Source organism: Schistocerca americana, chromosome 2 (assembly GCF_021461395.2).
Source record: "Schistocerca americana isolate TAMUIC-IGC-003095 chromosome 2, iqSchAmer2.1, whole genome shotgun sequence".
Taxonomy (NCBI): domain Eukaryota; kingdom Metazoa; phylum Arthropoda; class Insecta; order Orthoptera; family Acrididae; genus Schistocerca; species Schistocerca americana.
Window position 1 is genome coordinate 1,022,304,587 of NC_060120.1, and position 20,085 is coordinate 1,022,324,671.

General features: G+C 40.0%; 1 protein-coding gene across 1 annotated transcript in view; it reads right to left on the reverse strand.

Moving 5' to 3' along the window:
• Window positions 1–20,085, reverse strand: part of LOC124596397 (dehydrogenase/reductase SDR family member 11-like) — a 119,080-nt gene that overhangs the window by 81,905 nt on the left and 17,090 nt on the right. Inside the window, exon 2 of the mRNA XM_047135524.1 lies at window positions 9,645–9,807. Within this exon, the coding sequence (XP_046991480.1) occupies window positions 9,645–9,807 (163 nt within the window). The remainder of the gene's footprint in view (window positions 1–9,644; window positions 9,808–20,085) is intronic.

Below are 20,085 nucleotides of genomic sequence, written 5' to 3' on the forward strand. Positions count from 1 at the left end.
CCGAGCAGAAGTCGGCATGCGTCGGCGGTGTGCTCTTCTCGCGACTCTGGTCACGATTCGGGACGATGTGTATTGTTGTAGAAGGTAAAGACGCAGCATTTCGCAAATCTAATAATGTATGTTAATTGTAATTAATTTGTTCAAAAAATGCCCCAATAATAATTTTTTTAATAAAGTAACTCTTTTAAAGAAAAACATTCATTCCAATTTAAAGAATATTTCCTATGGATTTCCTCCAAGAATCAAAATTAAATATACGCCAGCAATGCACGAAGCTGTGTCGATAAATAAGAGCAGATATAGATGCAGTTTTTATTGAGGTAAGAATTTTTGCATTTGTTATTCACAATATAGGGCCGAAGGTCAGCGCTGCTGTCTTTATAAAATTTATCAGATTTAATTATTTCTGTTCAGATGTTACATTCAGTTCATGGTTCATTATTTAATTAATATTGTTGTGGGTTTATGGTCAATTTTCATTTATCAATTTTGTTGGGAGGTTACGCTTGGCTCCATTTCCATTTTTCGGGTTCCCGGGTTCGATTCCCGGCGGGGTCAGGGATTTTCTCTGTCTCGTGATGGCTGGGTGTTGTGTGATGTCCTTAGGTTAGTTAGGTTTAAGTAGTTCTAAGTTCTAGGGGACTGATGACCATAGATGTTAAGTCCCATAGTGCTCAGAGCCATTTGAACCATTTCCATTTTTAATTTAACATTTTTCGTGTGGGGAGGTTACACTTGGCGACATCCGGACCAGGATCGTATTTCTTTGTGAACCTTCTGAGAAGTAGTCGTATATCTGCTCTTATTTACTTAATATAATTAGCATTGGCGCAACGCATTTTTTAATTTGTCAATCTTTCTTCCACAGATCATCGGCAATAGTTGCTCTTAGTTATAATAGTGTTTGTTGGATTTTGCATTGTCTTTGTTCCATTTGTGAATAATTGTGATTTGTGTAAAAATGCCGCGAAAGACTGTCAACAGTACATCGCGAAGTATAATGAGTGAAATAGTCGACTTAAACAACTTGACCGATAGTACTTGCGACACGCAGTGTAATGATGACAATCCTCCATTTACGGACAATCAGTGCGTACCGACTACTAATAATGATTGTTATCTTGATGATGAACAAACGAATTCAATTGTGCCCTCTGTTAATTTGACGACAATTGATGACGAGGGGCGTTCTGTTCCAATGAGCGGTGCCCAGCTTAACACACCCGGTTTGCAGAATTTACGTGACGAACGGTCAGATTTTTCTAATTAAAATGAGCAGTGTAATCAGAGTACGACAAATTTATTTGATTCTGGTGTAGTGACTGGCAGTGCATATTCGATTGGCAAACCTTTTGGTGAATCGCAGAATGACCAAATGGTCACACAAAACGTGACGATTGCAGGTATGCCATCACACAGCACGGAGAATAGAGCCGATAATTTTGGCTGGAATCAAGTTATGGCATTTTTACAACAACAGAAGAAAGAACAAGACAACAATCACAAACAAAATAGTGAAAACTTCAAACAACTTAGTGAACAGATTTCAGCCGTTGTCGCACAATGTCATGATACTAAAGTACAATTACGTGAGGAAATTGAGGCTTGTGCTAGGAAAAGTAGTGAAGAAATTAGATCTGTTGCTCAAGAATTAAGGGATATGCAAACAACTACAACAGAAGCACTTGAAGGCGAAATTAGTGCAGTCGGTAAACAATGCTCTCGAAAAGCAACACAGTTACGGGACGAATTTAAATTGATGACAGCAGAACTTTCGCGCACACTGGATACAAAAATAGACGCGAAATTCGACCAACAGAACAGTCAAATTGACGAACGTTTTAATCACAACCTACAAAACAGTGAAACGCGTTTCCGTAAAGTCATACAGGAACAAAATAAAGTAAAACGACAAGTATGGAAACAATTACCGCACAAAGACAGGAAGATAAACGTAAATTGTTTGCGAAAGCAAAAACATACGTAGACAACAATATTGCTACAGTATCGGACAAAATTAATACCATCGAACAGTTGAACACCGAACTGCGTGATGAAATTTCCGATCTTAAATCAAAAACAGATACATACACAGTAGATTTTCAAACAGTGACCGACAGACTCGAACAATTAGAACTAACACAGGATTCTGATGTCATTCAAGCTGACGTTAAAAAATTGAACGAAACCACACGTAAAATACAAAAACAAATTAATGCTTCTGACACTAAAAACGATGAGCAGGTAAAAATACTGACTGAAAAATGTGATGAATTGGCCAGTCGTATAGATGTTATCGAAAGTAATAATGACAGCAAATCGGACGATACTTCACCGATTTCGTTTAACCAAACACCTGAATTCCAAATTCTACAGCAAACAATCAATGAGATAGATTCGTCTAATAATACATTACGTAGAAAATTGTCAAGTTTACAGCAAGAGGTAACAGAGATAAAAAATATTTCAGTTAATAACACGGCACAGCATACGCGCCATTCCGAACATTTCTCACACTCGTACAGCCAGTGTAACTTAAGCAATTTACAGAGACTACACGACTTAAAATCCGAAAAGCTACGCGACTTAAAATCCGAAAAGACACAGACAAACAGATTCTTATGTAATCGTGAACCTGTTCACACATTCAGTGACAAGAACGTTGATTATAAGCAATTTGTATCTGTAATAAAATCTAAGGTATTTGATAATGATAGAGCACAGATACACGCTTTGAACTGTATTCGACAATTTATTTTTGTATTTTCAATAGCATTGCCTGTAATGCAGAAACTTGAATTAGCATGGATATAGCAATTTGCTTTCGAATTTCCACTGACATTGCCTGCAACACAAAAGCTAAAGTTTATCTGCAGCGCGTAATAGACATCAGGGGATTCATTACGCTTTAATGAGTATGTGCCGTAGCGTGCACAGGGCCCCGAGCCGTAGTAGTGCTGTTTCATCTTTAGTTTTCTGCACTGCTGCCTTCTCTTCTACTATCCTTTATATCTATCAAAACAACTCTGTAACTATTGCTCTACCTAGGATTAAGAAACGTGTAAAGAAAACCTGATAAGACAAGTTTTACCGAAAGTGACAATTTTTCATTAGACGCTCCAGAAATGATAACGCATTTTGGTAACAATACAGGTTTTTCACCACAACAGCAACAAAACCAACCGGTTAGCATACCTAACCAACAATGTAATGTACAAGGTCAACCAAGCTCTAATGTTGCGCCGCGTGCACGTGTAGTCTCAGCTCCAACAAATAGTAACGCAAAGCAACAAGGAAATAACTACGTACAGAAAACACACTATTTCAATTCCTATCGCAATGCGCCGTATAGAAATGACTACCACGACAGACGTAAAAATAATGAGCACAATTTTCAGCGTATATTTAATAACAGTCGGTCTTATCAGCAGCAAGAATATCCGCCACAACAAATAATCATGAATGAACTAGACAATAGGTATCATCCAGAACGTAATACGTCAGGAAGAAATAACAGAACAGTACAAATAGTGGAAGTGCCACGGGATCCTCCCGAAAATAGTAACACGTCAGATAGAATTTGACTAGATACAGTACAGGTTGCATATTCCAGTAACGCAAGCAATACTTTTGACACGCAGAATCTTGTTCACGAGAATGTTATTTCAAACATGCTTTGTTGAATGCACCACTTTTATCGCACCCAGATCTTACCAGAAATTTTTCCATTGCCACCGACAGTTCTAACACCGCTTTAGGCGTACATATTTTTCAGGAAATTGAAGAAGATGGTTCTACAGTAATTAAAAACATCGCATTTGCAAGTCGCATTTTGTCACCTACTGAACGCAATTATTCTGTTACTGAACTTGAAACATTATGTGTTGTTTGGGCTTTTACCAGATTTCGGCATTTTATTTATGGAAGACATACCACCGTTTACACAGATCACAGAGCGATACAATTTTTACTTTCGGCTAAATTTACTCACGGCAGATTAAGCAGATGGAAACTTTATTTGCAGGAATTTAATTTTACAACTGTTCACATTCCCGGCACACAAAATGTTGTAGCAGACGCACTATCTCGTTCTCTTAGCAACAATCAGCAAGACATCGCAACCAGCTTCCGCAAAGCAAATTTCAGCGTCATGTGCATTCAACAAGTTGCATTTGAAAATTTCATTTCGTCGTGATTACAAGACATAGCACAAGAGCAAAGTAAAGACAACGTATGGAAAGAGATCAAACACCTTTGGCAAGATAGGAATAATGTTACGATTAGAAACCATTAGACTGTACGCAATGACGTTCTGTTTCGCCGCTCTCATCCTGACAGCAACAATTGGTTATTATGCATTCCTGACGAACTTGTTAACAAATTAATCTGGTATACTCATTTAAGTTACGCACATTACGGAGCCAGAAAATGTTTTCTTATACTGAGACAGAACCGTTATTTTACGAACATGGAGAAACGTATTCGACTAGTTTTAGCGTCATGTAAAATCTGCCAAAAAGCTAAATCAGATACGATTTCACATATTCCTCCATTACATCCCATTGTACCTGTTAAATTGAGACATATGTCCGCTGTAGACATTTTTGGTCCGATTCCCAGAACTAATAGAGGTTTTTGCTACATCATTGTCGCTGTTGAACTCACTTCAAAATTTGTTACCTTCACTCCGTTACGCAAAGCTACTGCTAAAACTGTTTCGAAAGCATTTGTAAAACATTTTCTATTTCATGTAGGGCATGTGTTGAAAGTAATTTCCGACAATGGACCACAGTTTCCATCTGTTATATGGACACGTATGTTACGAGCTATTAACATTTCTCCGATCTATATATCCAGGCACCATGCTTCTTCGAACCCTTGTGAACGATTAATGAAAGAAATTGGTAAACTGTGTAGAATATACTGCCATAAATAACATATTGATTGGGACACACACATACTCTCATTCCAAGATGTAATTAATTCCATACCAAATGAATCCACTATGCTATCTCCGTCTGTTATACTGAGAAATGTTGAACCACCTAACAAAATTAAAGAATTAGTAAACTTTCCTACATCTCGTCGACTACGACACCATGAAATAATTGACATTGCGTTGAACAACATCAAACGTGCCGCAGAGCGCCGGAGAAGACAGCAAAAGCAGGTTTGTACACGCCGTGAATTTCACATTAGACAGAAGATATTAGTACGTACACACTATTTATCCAACAAAGGAAAGAGTAAATGCAGTAAATTTGAGCTTCTATACGCAGGTCCATATCGGATTCGCAGCATTCCTCACCCCAATGTAGTACACGTCGAAACTTTGAGAACCAGAAAAACCAAAGGAAACCACCACATATCGAATATCAAACCTTTTATTGAATGAAGATACTTTATGATTTAACGTGCTGTAATGCCATTTGCTAACTTTTATGACCATTCATGTAATTATATTTATGTGACTACTTACTGATGATTCTCGATTTTTCTTGGCAAGTGCTCGGCAAGGTAAGGTTAGCAGGTCGCTCTTCTTGTCGTTACACATCAGACCGTGCATATTTTTCCAGATGAACCTACACATTTTATGACCATTTATGCAATTATATTTATGTGACTACTTACTGGTGATTGTCGTATTTTTCTTGGCAAGTGCCCGCAAGGGAAGGTTAGCAGGTCGCTTTTTTTTGACGTTACACATCAGACCGTGCATATTTTCCATTTTTATGTGTGTACGATTGTTTTTCCTGTTTTGTTTGTATGCACTATGAAATAGAAGATATAGCAAACACCAGTTGACTTTGACATTTTTGCCTTATGATATCTCAACATCGTGACTACTTTACTTCGTTTTTTGCTGCTACATTGTGATACACTGGGTACATTTTTGCCTTGAACACTATCTATATTTTTGACATATTACGTTTTCTGTCGTGCTATGCTGTATGCTCAATTATGCTACTATAAACCAGTTTTTATCTAATGGGTATATGAATTAAATGCAAGACATTAATCTTTGTTCATCATTTTCAGAAAGAAATAACGTATAAAAGAAATAAATTAAACAGAAATGGGAATTTCACCTTCGGAATGAACGAAAGAGGATACAATACTTCGTGATGAAGAGTAAATGGATCAGGATTAACAAGCATTAACAAAAATATACTATACACATCGTAGAATAGCAGTCTTAACTAATTTTTTCTTTCAGAATACAAGGCGATTGATGAAGGCTGTCAGACAGCACTACACATCTTAGTTTTAGTGATGAAATATGCTAGAAATAAGGAATAGTTGTGTAATGAGTAATGAAGTGACTCTTTTGCAGATGATAATGAATGGTGATGAATAATGATGAAGAGTATGCTACTATGGATAATGAAGTTTTTCTTTACAGGTGATGATACTAATGGAGTTATGGTGATATGGATAATGAAGTTTTTCTTTGCAGATGAAAATAATGATGAAGTTTATATATTTGCTGTTAGTTAAGAGATGCTATGTAGTTATTTAAGTATTTGTTGCAGTTCGTTTTGATAGTATGTGTTATATTGCATAGTATGATGACTGAAGGTTTTGGAAAGAACAGCTAGGGAACACATTTTTTTTATACACATTTCACTACCTGTTAATTCGAAATTCACTACTTTTCAGCATAAAATGCGTTTCTTCTTTCAGTTTAATAATCCATTTTTGTATTTTGCAGGAGAAATTATTCATGAAATTAATGTGCTATAAGCAGTTGGTGATTAAACCTATGTCATTTATGAATGTGATTACATATACTCTACTTGTTTCATAATCTTGCTACAGCTGACTCACGACGAATGACGTTACACATCTTCCTTTGCAGCAACAACTCAAAAGCAAATATTTTCATTCTTCAGTAATTACCCAACGCAATGCATTGCTTAATATATATATATATATATATATATATATATATATATATATATATATATATATATATATATATATAATGCTTTGTAATTAGGCAATGAGTGCCAATGTTCTCTGTAAAACAATTCATGAACATTATTCTGTAATACTATGTCATTCATTACCTCCTGTTTTCAATGATGACTTCTGATGGTTTATAATTAGGCAATGAGTGCCAATGTTCTCTGTAAAACCATTCATGAACATTATTCTGTAATACTATGTGATTTATTAGCTCTTGTTTTTAATGATGACTTCTGATGGTTTGTAATTAGGCAATGAGTGCCAATGTTCTCTGTAAAACAACACATGAACATTATTCTGTAATACTACATACATGGTACAGAAATGTTCAATAACTGGGCAATGAGTGCCACCAACTATTAGTGTAATTCTCAATGAAGACTAGTATGTGACTTAATGTCCTTCACCTTCTGACCTAATTACCTGGAATTACTGCAATATCCGTTTGTCCTGTATATCCTCATGATCATGGAGCACTATATTTGGTTTTTGCACTAATTCTACGTTGGTGTACCTTACAAGAACGTGGTGTTGACACGACATGCTGTCCACCACCGTGAGCGATGGAGATGCTATTATGGTCCCACTGTTTGGTGTACATAATGTACTACCAAAAAGATAGCATGGATATTACTACGACATTTCAGTGTCTTGGCTACGCTGATTAATACTTCTGGAAAAAGAACTTCAGATTGTCTCACTTGGTGTTGTGCTTCTGTAGAAAGATATGGACTTTCAGTGCAGCTGCGTGCAACCTAAAGTGCTACAAGCATGATGCAATCCTTCCCTTTCCTATCCTAATTCTTGTAACACAGTGAAAATCATTTTTGCTAACATGATTTGTATTCATGATCTATACATTTTTTGATTTGCTGATATGTTCTGAACTATAGTGCATGTGCACTTATGTCATTTGTTAATTTGTTTTGTACTCATTGTATATATATTTTGTCATTACCTGATATGTTCAGTACTCGGTGCATGTGCACTATATTTACTTCATGTTCTACACCTATATGTCCTTATATTCTGTGATTGTAAAGTTAGTAAGTCAACAAAAATTTGTTGCTCATGGCAAGTCCAAATGACTCACCATCGCTGCCAAATTTTTGCCCCCCCCCCCCCCCCCCCAGTGGAGGGTTATGAAACACGTATGTATTCATTACCAGCGATGGCGAGGCATGACAGAATCTCTGACCAGAGAGTTATTTATCGTTGCTAGTCTGCGCTTGACCGCGCGAGTGTTCAGCTGTACTCTGTCTGTAGTAGTAGTCAGTCGACAGTAGTAGCGAGTGGACAGTTGTACCGAGCAGAAGTCGGCATGCGTCGGCGGTGTGCTCTTCTCGCGACTCTGGTCACGATTCGGGACGATGTGTATTGTTGCAGAAGGTAAAGACGCAGCATTGCGCAAATCTGATAATGTATGTTAATTGTAATTAATTTGTTCAAAAAATGCCCCAATAATAATTTTTTTTATAAAGTAACTCTTTTAAAGAAAAAAATTCATTCCAATTTAAAGAATATTTCCTATGGATTTCCTCCAAGAATGAAAATTAAATATACGCCAGCAATGCACGAAGCTGTGTCGATAAATAAGAGCAGATATAGATGCAGTTTTTATTGAGGTAAGAATTTTTGCTTTTGTTATTCAGACTATAGGGCCGAAGGTCAGCGCTGCTGTCTTTATAAAATTTATCAGGTTTAATTATTTCTGTTCAGATGTTACATTCAGTTCATGGTTCATTATTTAATTAATATTGTTGTGGGTTTATGGTCAATTTTCATTTATCAATTTTGTTGGGAGGTTACGCTTGGCTCCATTTTCCATTGTTATTCTTTAAATTGTGTGGAGAGGTTACAAGGGACCAACCGATATGGTCAAGAGTCCAGGACAGGCGTTGCTGTTAGCAAAGGCACTCGCGTCGGTCGTCTTCTGCTATAGCCCATAATGCTAAATTACGCCGCACTGACCAAAACCATTAGTTCGTCGTACGCCCCAAATTGCTTTCTGTTGTTATTTTACTCAGTGTTGCTTGTCTGTTAGCACTGACAACTCTACGTAAACGCTTCTGGAGGTCGTCGCCACTGTTGTCCGTGCCCAGAGGTAATGCCTTAAGTGTGATATACTCGGTTCACTCCAGACACTGTGGATTTCGTAATACTGAATTCCCTAACGATCTCCGAAACGGAATGCCCCGTGAGTCTAGCTGCAGCTACCATTCCGCGTTCAAAGCCTGTTAATTCCCATCGTGCTGCCATAATAACGTCGGAAACCGTTTCACATGAATGACATGAGTACAGATGATAGCTCGGCCAGTGCACTGCCCTTTTATACCTTGTGTACGCGGTTCTGCCGTCATCTGTTTGTATGCCTATCGCTGTCACATGACTTCTGTCACCTCAGTGTACATTTCGCGAAGGGTCCTCGAAGACAAGATAAGAGAAATCCATTTGTGAATGGAGCAAGAAAGCAAACGACTAGCCCTGGGTTCATTTGTGAATGGAACAGGAAAGCAAATTAGTAGCAGTGGTTCAAGGTATCCTCCGCCATGCACCTTAAGGTGGCTTGCACAATGTTATATACAGATGTTGAGTAAAGCATTAGCTTTAAACGTTTGGTATTTTCAGATCAGCTTAAACGAACGACAGAAGAAAATGCAAAGCATTGATCATACCTGTAACACTATTCGGCGGGAAGACACCAGCGTTGTTGATAAGGACATCGACACCACCCAGGTTGTCCTTGACCCACTTGAAGGCAGCCAGGATGCTGGCTTCGTCGCTCACATCCCCGGCGATCGCGTGCAGCTTCCCTGGCGCGTCTTTGAGTTCCAGCTCCTGTTGTGAGGCACAAACACCGTACTGTCTTCATGAAAGATGAAAATAATGAAAGCAGTTCTCTCACTCTTAGTGAAGCCTATTCTTTAATGTTTTGCTCTGTATGAGATTGTGAACTTTCTTATCTTTACTTAAGATATTTGACTAGTACGATTTCCGTGACTCTTTTTACAGCGCGGAGATAACGCGACAAGTTTTGTACTACCACTAACTGACCATGCCTTGTTCAGAAGTGAGATTACGGCACTTGCATAGCGAAGTGGAGGATATTGAGTGAGACGCCCGTCTCGTCCCTTCGTTGACACGGAGCGAAACCTGTCCTGGAAGAAGTAGGCAAAGGATGAGCCGTCAGATAGGGCCTGATAGCCAACTCGGCGTACACTGTCGTACCTCCGGATATTGCATCCGCGTTCATATTCACGATGATACTGTACACATACAATGAAGCACCAAAGAAACTGTTAAAGGCATGCGTATTCAAATACAGAGTTACGTGAGCCGGCAGAATACGGCGCTGCGGTCGGCAACGCTTCTATAAGACAACAGCTGTCTAGAGCAGTTGTTAGATCGGTTACTGTTGCTACAATGACAGGTTATCAAGATTTAAGTGAGTTTGAACGTGGTGCTATAACCGGCGCTCGAGCGATGCGACACAGCATCTCCGAGGTAGCAATGAAGTGGGGATTTTCTCGTACGATCATGTCATTAGAGTATCGTGAATATCAGGAATCCAGTAAAACATCAAATCCCCGTCATCGCTGCGACCGGAAAAAGATCTTGCAAGAACGGGACCAACGACGAGTGAAGAGAATCGTTCAGCGTGACAGAACTGTAGCCCTTCCGCAAATTGCTGCAGATTTCCATACTGGACCATTAACAAGTGTCAGAGTGCAAAACCATTCAACGAAACATCATCGATATGTGCTTTCGGAGCCGAAGGCCCACTCGTGTATCCTCGATCAGTGCATGACAGAAAGCTTTATGCCTCGCCTGGGCCGGACGAGTCACATTTCAAACTGTATCGAGCAGATGGACATGTACGGGTATGGGTATGCAGACAACCTCATGAATCCATGCACCCTAGATGTCAGTAGCAGACCATTCAAGCTGGTGGAGGCTCTGTAATGGTGTGGGAGGTGTACAGTGGGAGTCTACGTACGACTCTGATGGGTGGCACCTACGTAAGCATCCTGTCTGATCACCTGTATCCATTCATGTACATTGTGCATTCCGACGGATTTGGGCAATTCCAGCAGGACAATGCGACACCCAACAAGTCCAGAATTGTTTCAGAGTGGCCCCAGGAACACTCTTCTGAGTTAAAAAACTTCCGCTGACAACCAAACTCCCCAAACATGAACATTAATGGGATGCCTTGCAATGTGTTGTTCACAAGAGTTTTCCACCCCTTCGTATTGTGACTGATTTACGGACAGCCCAGCAGGGTTCATAGTGTCAGTTCCCTCCAGCACTACTTCAGATAGTAGTCGAGTCCATGCCAAGTCGCGTTACGGCACTTTTGCGTGCTCGCGGGGGCCCTACACGATATGAGGCAGCTGTAGCAGTTTCTTTGGCTCTTGAGTGTACTTGATGAAGAAAATGGAAACAAAATGAGGACGTCACTGGTGAAGTAGGGAATTACTCCGTCGGCGATGCCCATATGAGAAACCATTGAAGATACCACCAGTAAATTCGTCTGCATCACTGCAGAATATTTCGGATTCCTTGTGTCATTGATGGATCGGAAAATGGAAAAATATTGGATGCGGAATTGAAAGAGGCAGTAGCAGTTCGAGAAAGGCTAGCTATGACACTGCAGTTCATTCGAAAGGGGGATTCAGTCGTTACACTACGTATTTAAAATGTCAAAGAGTACGATATTGAAAGCTGACCCGAAATTTTGTGATGTGTTAATTGAATATTTCATACGGTGTTTGTAAGGTGATTCATCAATCCTCTCTCACAATGACAGCAGCGGTGTCGATGTTTTCCTCCGCGAGACCAGTAATTGGACGCCGGTTGAAATCGATTGTCTCCCTTCTTAACAGCAATTTAAACCATCTTCGAGCTGTGCTGTAGGGAACTCCATAGTCCTACCGTAACCTTGCGCAGATCTCAGCCGAAGATTTGTTAAGCTGCAGCAGAATTTCAACGCCGTATATTGTTCGTCACGCATTACCTCTACTGTTGCGGTAGGCCATAGTTAACATGTCTCAGTTTCATAAATTTAGACAACATTGTCCGTAGGAGAACAGTAAAATGGTGCTATAATTTGGCCAAAAGTAACAGTATAAATTCCAATGATATTTATTTATTATGACCAGGGAACATCAGTTCGATATAGTTTGTTATTTTTAATCAAATTGCACACCATTCAGAGGCGGGAAACAGGAATGCCTTCAACGAAACAAGTACGGAGTGTTTGTTGCACATTAAGCTAATAGAATGCCACAAAATTTAATTCTATAGCTAGAAATTACGACCGCAGAAAATTATGATCATTCTTTAGTGTACAGCCCTTGTATAATTGTTTAAATTTATTTGAGTTCTCCGGTCTCGGAGCCTTATTTTTTGCATGTTCAACGTTTTTTCAGCAGAAAATTATGTTTTTACATAAATATTTACCAACAAACAAAAGTACATATCTTAAACACCACTTAAATAGTTTTTGGCCAGTAGATTAATGAGTCTATGCAGCACAAAGTGGCGGTCAAATAACTTCTGCGCAAACTGCGCAACTAAACGGTTCGCACGATTGGGGGTGAAATAGAGGCCTGCAGTCAAAATTAAACGAATTTACATTATCAGAATTAAATTCTCTATGGCATGAAATCAAATTTCCTGAAGTGCATTTCAAAATGGCGGCTACTTGAAAACATAGGTACTGAAAAACTCTGTTGCTTTTAAATGTAAATAAATAACAAGCCTTATGGAAAATGTCTACCTTCTTAAATCCGAAACAGCATCCTCTTTTACTGAGTAGTAGTTTTTAAACCCGGGAACCAGTTTAAAAAACGCTGTCTCAGGAAACCTCATTTAAAGTTTTGATTTCGTTTTTTTATGTACGGTATATAATTCCCAATTTTTTTCGGATTACCACATATCTACTATTACTGAGTCACACAGTAAACATTCCTCTTCTTCGAAGATCTCATTTTGCAAACCGCGGAGCTCTCAGGCGCAATTCCAACCTCGATGCTGGTCTGGAACCAGCGCCGGTTCGAACGCTTGAGGCGTTACTCGCACCTTTTCGTGGCGAAAGTGCAAGCCGTGGTGCAGATAACCACTCCCACGAGTTTCATATTATGCAGGACACCCTTAAATCCGTCGTTGTAAATGACGCACGCCTGATTGTTATCAATTTGAACAACTTTTACACTCGAAAATATGTGTTTCGTACCATAAGTCCAGATTAATAAATTCAGTGCTTCATTATCGTTCTGCGTATAGGCTCAGAGGCATCTCGCCTTCATATTGTCGTTAGTAACGATTGTCGGAAGGACTGACTCGGCATATAGTCGTCAAAAAAATCTTCGGTGAATTCAAAGGAGGTAACAGTAAGAGTGCAACGGGAATTCCATTGTTAAATGCAGACGAAAGAAAAAAAAAAATGGTTCAAATGGCTCTGAGCACTATGGGACTCAACTGCTGTGGTCATCAGTCCCCTAGAACTTAGAACTACTTAAACCTAACTAACCTAAGGGCATCAAACACATCCATGCCCGAGGCAGGATTCGAACCTGCGACCGTAGCAGTCGCACGGTTCCGGACTGCGCGCCTAGAACCGCGAGACCACCGCGGCCGGCTAGACGAAAGAGCGGATAGGTGGAAAGAGTACATTGAAGGCTTCTATGAGGGCAAGATTTGTCTGATGTGATAGAAGAAGAAACAGGAAACGATTTAGAAGAGATAGGGGATCTAGCATTAGAACCAGAATTTAAAAGAGCTTTGGAGGATTTAAGATCAAATAAGGTAGAAGGGGTAGATAACATTCTATCAGAATTTCTAAAATCACTGGGAGAACTGGCAACAAAATGGCTATTCACGTTGGTGTGTAGAATGTATTAGTCTGGCGACATACCATATCATCCACACAATTCCGAAGACTGCAAGAGCTGACAAGCGCGATAATTGTCGCACAATCAGCCTAACAGCTGATGCATCCAAGCTTCTGACAAGAATAATATACACTAGGATGGAAAAGAAAACTGAGGATGTGTTAGATGATGAACAGTTTGGCTTCAGGAATGATAAAGGCACCAGAGAGCCAATTCTGACGTTGCATTTGATAGTGGGAGCAAGACTAAAGAAAAATCAAGACACGTTCATCGGATTTATCGACCTGGAAAAAGCGTTCGACAATGTAAAATGGTGCAAGATGTTCGAAACTCTGAGAAAAATAGGGATTTTAGGCTATAGGGAGAGATGGGTAATGTACAGTATGTACAAGAACCAAGAGGTAATAATAAGTATGGACGACCAAGAACGAAGTGATCGGATTAAAAAGGATGTAAGACAGGGATGTAGCCTTTCGCCCCTACTGTTCAATCTGTACATGGAAGAAGCAATAATGGAAATAAAAGAAAGGCTCAGGAGTGGGATTAAAATTCAAGCTCTAACGATATCAGTGACATGATTCTTGCTATCCTGAGTGAAAGTGGAGAAGAATTACATGATCTACTGAATGGAATGAAAAATCTCATGAGAGTAAATCGAAGATAGATGAAAGTAATGAGCAGTAGCAGAAATGAGAACAGCGAGAAACTTAACATGAAGTTTGATGATCACCGAAGCTGATGAAGTTAAGGAATTCTACTATCTATGCAGCAAAACTACCAATGACGGACGGAGCAAGGAGGACATCAAAAGCAGACTGGCACTGGCTAAAAGCGCATTCCTGGCCAAGAGAAGTCTACTGGTATTAAACATAGACCTTAATTTGAGGAAGAAATTTCTGAGAATGAATGTTTGGAGCACAGCATTGTATGGTAGAGAAACATGAACTGTGCGAAAACCGAACAGAAGAGATTCGATGAATTTGAGATGTGGTGCTACAGAGGAATGTTGAAAGTGAGGTTGACTGATAAGGTAAGGAACGAAGAGTTTCTTCGCAGAATCGGAGAGAAAAACACTGACAAGGAGAAGGGACACGACGATAGCACATTTGTTAAGACATCAGGGAGTGACTTTCGTGGTACTAGATGGAGCTGTAGAGGGCAAAAACTGTAGAGGAAGACAGAGATTGGAATACTCCCAGCAAATAATGGAGGACGTAGGTTGCAAGTGCTACTCTGAGATGAATGGGCAGGTACAGGAGAGGAAATCATTGCGGGCGGCATCAAACAAGTCAGAAGACTGATGACTAAAAAAAAAAAATGTCCATACACATCAGCGATAGCTTCAACAACTTGACTCCTCAGTAGTGGCTTAAGGTCAAAAGTATCCAGTGTCCAGTTCATCTCAGCTCGTTTCCATTTACACCATCTTCCAGAACAATAACCGTACTGGGGATTGTCGTTCGTTGAACTTATGTGACATTGTGTCGCCATAACCGCTTTCTTATCTCATTTTCGTGGTCGAGTACAAGACCTATATTGATATTTTCTTTGACACAGAATGTTACAATAGCTTTACACAGACGGAGATCCCGAACAGAGTCGTAAACTTCCCAAGGGCCGAGACAGGCTTCAGTGGTTGTACATGTGGTCCTATTGAAACGTGATTTTTAGTTGTAAAGAATACATTAGCAAGAAAATCCTTTTGATCACGTATTCTCAAGACTACAAGAAGTCAAAATATATATTAAAAAAAAAGGTTTCTTGAGACCTCGAGACCGGACAACCCCCTTAAATAAAAAAGCTACTTGTAGACATAAAAGAAAAATGGACGTGTACGAGTATGGAGACAACCTCATGAATTTATGGACGCTGCATGTCAGCAGGGGACTGTTCAAGCCGGCGGAGGCTCTGTAAAGGCGTGGGGGGGTGTGAGGTTCTAGTGATACGGGACCCCTGATACGTCTAGATACGACTCTAAGAGGTGACGCGTACGTAAGCATCCTGTCTGATCACCTGGATCCATTCATGTCCATTGTGCATTCCGTAGAACTTGGGCAATTACAGCAGGACAATGGGACACCCTAAACGTCCAGAATTGCCTCAGAGTGGCTCCAGGAACATTCTTTTGAGTTTAAACACTTCCGCTGCTCACAGAACTCTCCAGACATGAATATTATTAACCATATCTGGGACGCCTTGCATTGTGCTGTTCAGAAGAGATCTCCACCCCCTCGTATTCTTACGGATTTATGGACAGCCCAGCAAGATTCATGGTGTCAGTTCCCTTCAGCACTACTTCAGACATCAGTCGAGTCCATGGCACGTTGTGCTGGCGGGGGCCCTACACGATATTCGGCAGGTGTACCAGTTTCTTTGGCGCTTCAGTATATTAGGGTAGTTATGTTTGTTGGGTTGGGTTGGGTTGTTTTGGGGAAGGAGACCAGACAGGGAGGTCATCGGTCTCATCGGATTAGGGAAGGATGGGGAAGGAAGTCGGCCGTGCCCTTTCAGAGGAACCATCCCGGCATTTGCCTGGAGTGATTTAGGGAAATCACGGAAAACCTAAATCAGGATGGCCGGACGCGGGATTGATCCGTCGTCCTCCCGAATGCGAGTCCAGTGTTATGTTTGTTCTTTATGACATTGTATATATATATTACTATATACATACTATCTACATACACTTCTTCACTTATTTTCTAGTCTCATACTGCACTGGTGTTCAAAATTAAAGCGACAAACCGGTATTTCCCCGTCCTGAGTCTAATTGACGATATAATCGTACAGACTGTCAACAGATGTCCGTAGGATTGTGTTCTTCACGGAAGACGACATTTCGCTCAACGGAAAACCAGGCTAACTATGACGTCAGGGCACCTATCAAATGTAGTAGAGCTTGCTGGGTGGTGTCACATCCCCAAATGCTGTGTACACAGTCACAGGCGGTGCAGTATGGCACAGAAAAGATTCCTACCAGATTCTCTAAGGTGGAGGACCACAAGAAAAACGGAAGCGGGATAGTCGCAAACTCATGTGCCGCTCTTTTGTTGAGTGGAATGATTAGTCTAATGATTACAGAGTATGGATTAAGAGGAAAATCGAAGAAAGTCGAAAGTAATAAGTAGTAGTAACGAGAACAACGAGAAACTTAACATCAGGATTGATGGTCACAAAGTAGATGAATTTAAGAAATTCTGCTACCTGGGCAGTAAAATAACCAATGACAGATGGAGCAACGAGGACAGAAAAACCACACTAGCACTGGGAAAAAGGGCATTCCTGGACAAGAGATTTACTAGTGTTAGACATATGCCTTCATTTGAGGAAGAAATTTCTGAGAATGTACATTTGGAGCACAGCATCCTATGGCAGTGAAATGTGGACTGTGGCAAAACCGGAACGGAAGAAAATCAAAGCTTTTTAAATGTGTTGCTTGAGACGAATGTTGAAAGTCATGTTGACTGATTAGGTACGGAATGAGGAGGCTCTGCGCAGAATTGTACAGAAAAACACTGACGAGGTGGAGGGACAGGATGATAGCGTATCTGTTAAGACATCAGGCAGTGACTTCCATGGAAGTAGGGGGAGCTCTAGAGGGCAAAAACTGCAGAGTAAGACAGAGATTCGAAAACATTCAGCAAATAATTGAGGAAATAGGTTGTACGTGCTACTCTGAGATGAAGAGGTTGGCACAGAGGAGGAATACGTGGCGGGCCGCATAAAACCAGTCAGAAGACTGTTGACCCAAAAAAACGTAGGTCACTACAGTTGATGTACAATATTTTCTTCTACATTGCTATAAGAATTGCAATTCAAAAATTTTTTTAAAAATAAAAAGAAATTATAAAAATAATTTTGTTACTCCAATATACTCGGGTTTGAATTACATGGTTATATAATTACGTACAGAATACTGTATACTGCATTGCTTTATTTACTCCTTGGATGTAACTTCTTCCTTATGCTTTATACGTTATGACTGCATTTCTGTAAGTTTGCCACTGCAGTGTCACCTGTTGGCAGTTCGTAACATTTTTGCTTTGGACTTGTGATTATCAGTCGTGTTTCATCTGTTGTGTGAATACGAGCTTGTGCAGTCGGTGCAACATGCATGATATTTTATATAAATCTTGTATTATTGACATGACGATGCTTCAATTCCTTCATGTATCTGGAATGACGTATTGCGACTTGGCACTATATATTGCGTATATGACGGAGATTTGTTCTACATCTATGTATATACTCCGCTAGCCACCAAGCGGCATGTGGCGGAGGACACAATTCGCACCAAAGTCATATTTACCCCCTCTGTTCCACTCGCGGATCGCACGAGGGAAAAACGACTGTCTGAGCACCTCAGTAAGAGCTCTAATGAATGGTGATCACTGGGCGATTTGAAATTTGGTGGTAATAATATATGCTCTACATCCACGGCGAAGATCGGATTACGGAATTTAGTGAGCAACCCCTTCCGTTTAGCTCGTCGTCTACCTGCAAGTGTATCCCACTTCAAACTTTCTATGAGATTTTTAACGCTCTCGCGATGGCTAAATGTACCAGTCAAGAATCTTGCTGCTCTTCTTTGGACCTTCTCAATCTCTTGAATGAGACCCAACTGGTAAGGGTCCCATACAGACGAACAATATTCTAAAACAGGACGGACTAACGTATTGTAAGCAATTTCCTTTGTGGAAGGACTGTATCGCTTCAGGATTCTACTAATAAACCGAAATCTAGAGTTCTCCTTGCCCGTTACTTGTGTAATCTGATCATTCCATTTGAGATCATTTCGAATAGACACACCCAGATACCTGACGGATGTTACCGCTTCCCAAGACTGGGCATTTATTTTGTATTCGAACATTAATGGGGATTTTCGCCTTGTTATACGCAGTAGGCTACACTTACTAATATTAAGAGGTAACCGCCAGTCACTACACCAAGCATTTATTTTCTGCAAATTCTCATTGATTTGTTCACAACTTCTCTCATTGATTTGTTCACAACTTCCGTGTTGGAAATGTATACTTTATGTTGTATATATTCCTGTGGTGTAAATACGTCCCTCTTCCTATTACATATGACCTGTTTATGCTTGAATTTTCGATCTATACGCTTTATAGATCCGATGACTTACAGAAACCGGTCATCATAAATAAAATTATAATTAGCGGTCTTGGCTGTTGAAGTTGTTGCTTCTGTATTTCATACTGAACGTAAGCAGAGGCCCTGAGAACGGTGCCACTCCAACAAAAATTTCATTTTCAATGTCTTGTACCACAGTCGGTAAAAACGGAAACATAATCTGCTGGCCAACCGGTGGCCCATATTAGTGTGGGTCCTGCCTGAGGAAGAAACTCTTGGGAGAGAGAGCGAGGCGCAGCAGAAGTTTCTAACGGAAGTTTCTATGACAGCTGTCGCATTACATAACTAAAGAAACAGTATTCACGACTCCTAAAGTAATGCAAACATCTGCAGATGGGGTGAACATAAAATGAGTGTACTCTATACACATGTGTTTTGAGGCATTATTTGTTGAGGCGCCGAATCGGGAAATGAATGCCATTCATATATCGCCTCACCCCACAAATATTACCGTCACGGACGCTACAGTTTTGATTTCATTTGCTAAGAGCGCTGCTGTCGCGTCACATAATGAGATGGCCTACGGGCTTAAGTAAGTACTGAATAAGACCCAGCGGTCACCATAGCTTGCCCATACTTGTCTTATAGGATCGCTTTGTTGTCTGTCCGTTGGCATATCAAATAAAAATTTACGCCACATACTAAGGTGTATGATCGCTTGGCGGTGTAAAAAATTAAAACTTCTAGTTCAATGTAATTAAAAGATGCGGCCATTTATGTCACATTGGTAAGTGTCATGTATAATTTTGGTATCTCAATTTTTGGTATCTGAAGCGATAGTGAGAAAGCAGCGATGTTGTAAGCTGTATCGCAGAAGTTAAGCTAACATCGTTGACGTGTGCGAGGGCGCAGTGGAAGCAGTCAGTGTTAAGCTTTGGTAGACTGAGGCAGTCGAAATTCAGCTGTGTTAGAGTTAGGCTGAGAATGTTAAGCAGTGTTAGAGTGAGGAAGCTATGGCAATATTAATATTCAAATTTACTGTCTCAATTTATCATTTTGTTCAATCATCATGATTATGAAACTGATTTGTGAAGGAAGAAATCTAATGGAATGTCAGGTAAACAGAAGAATA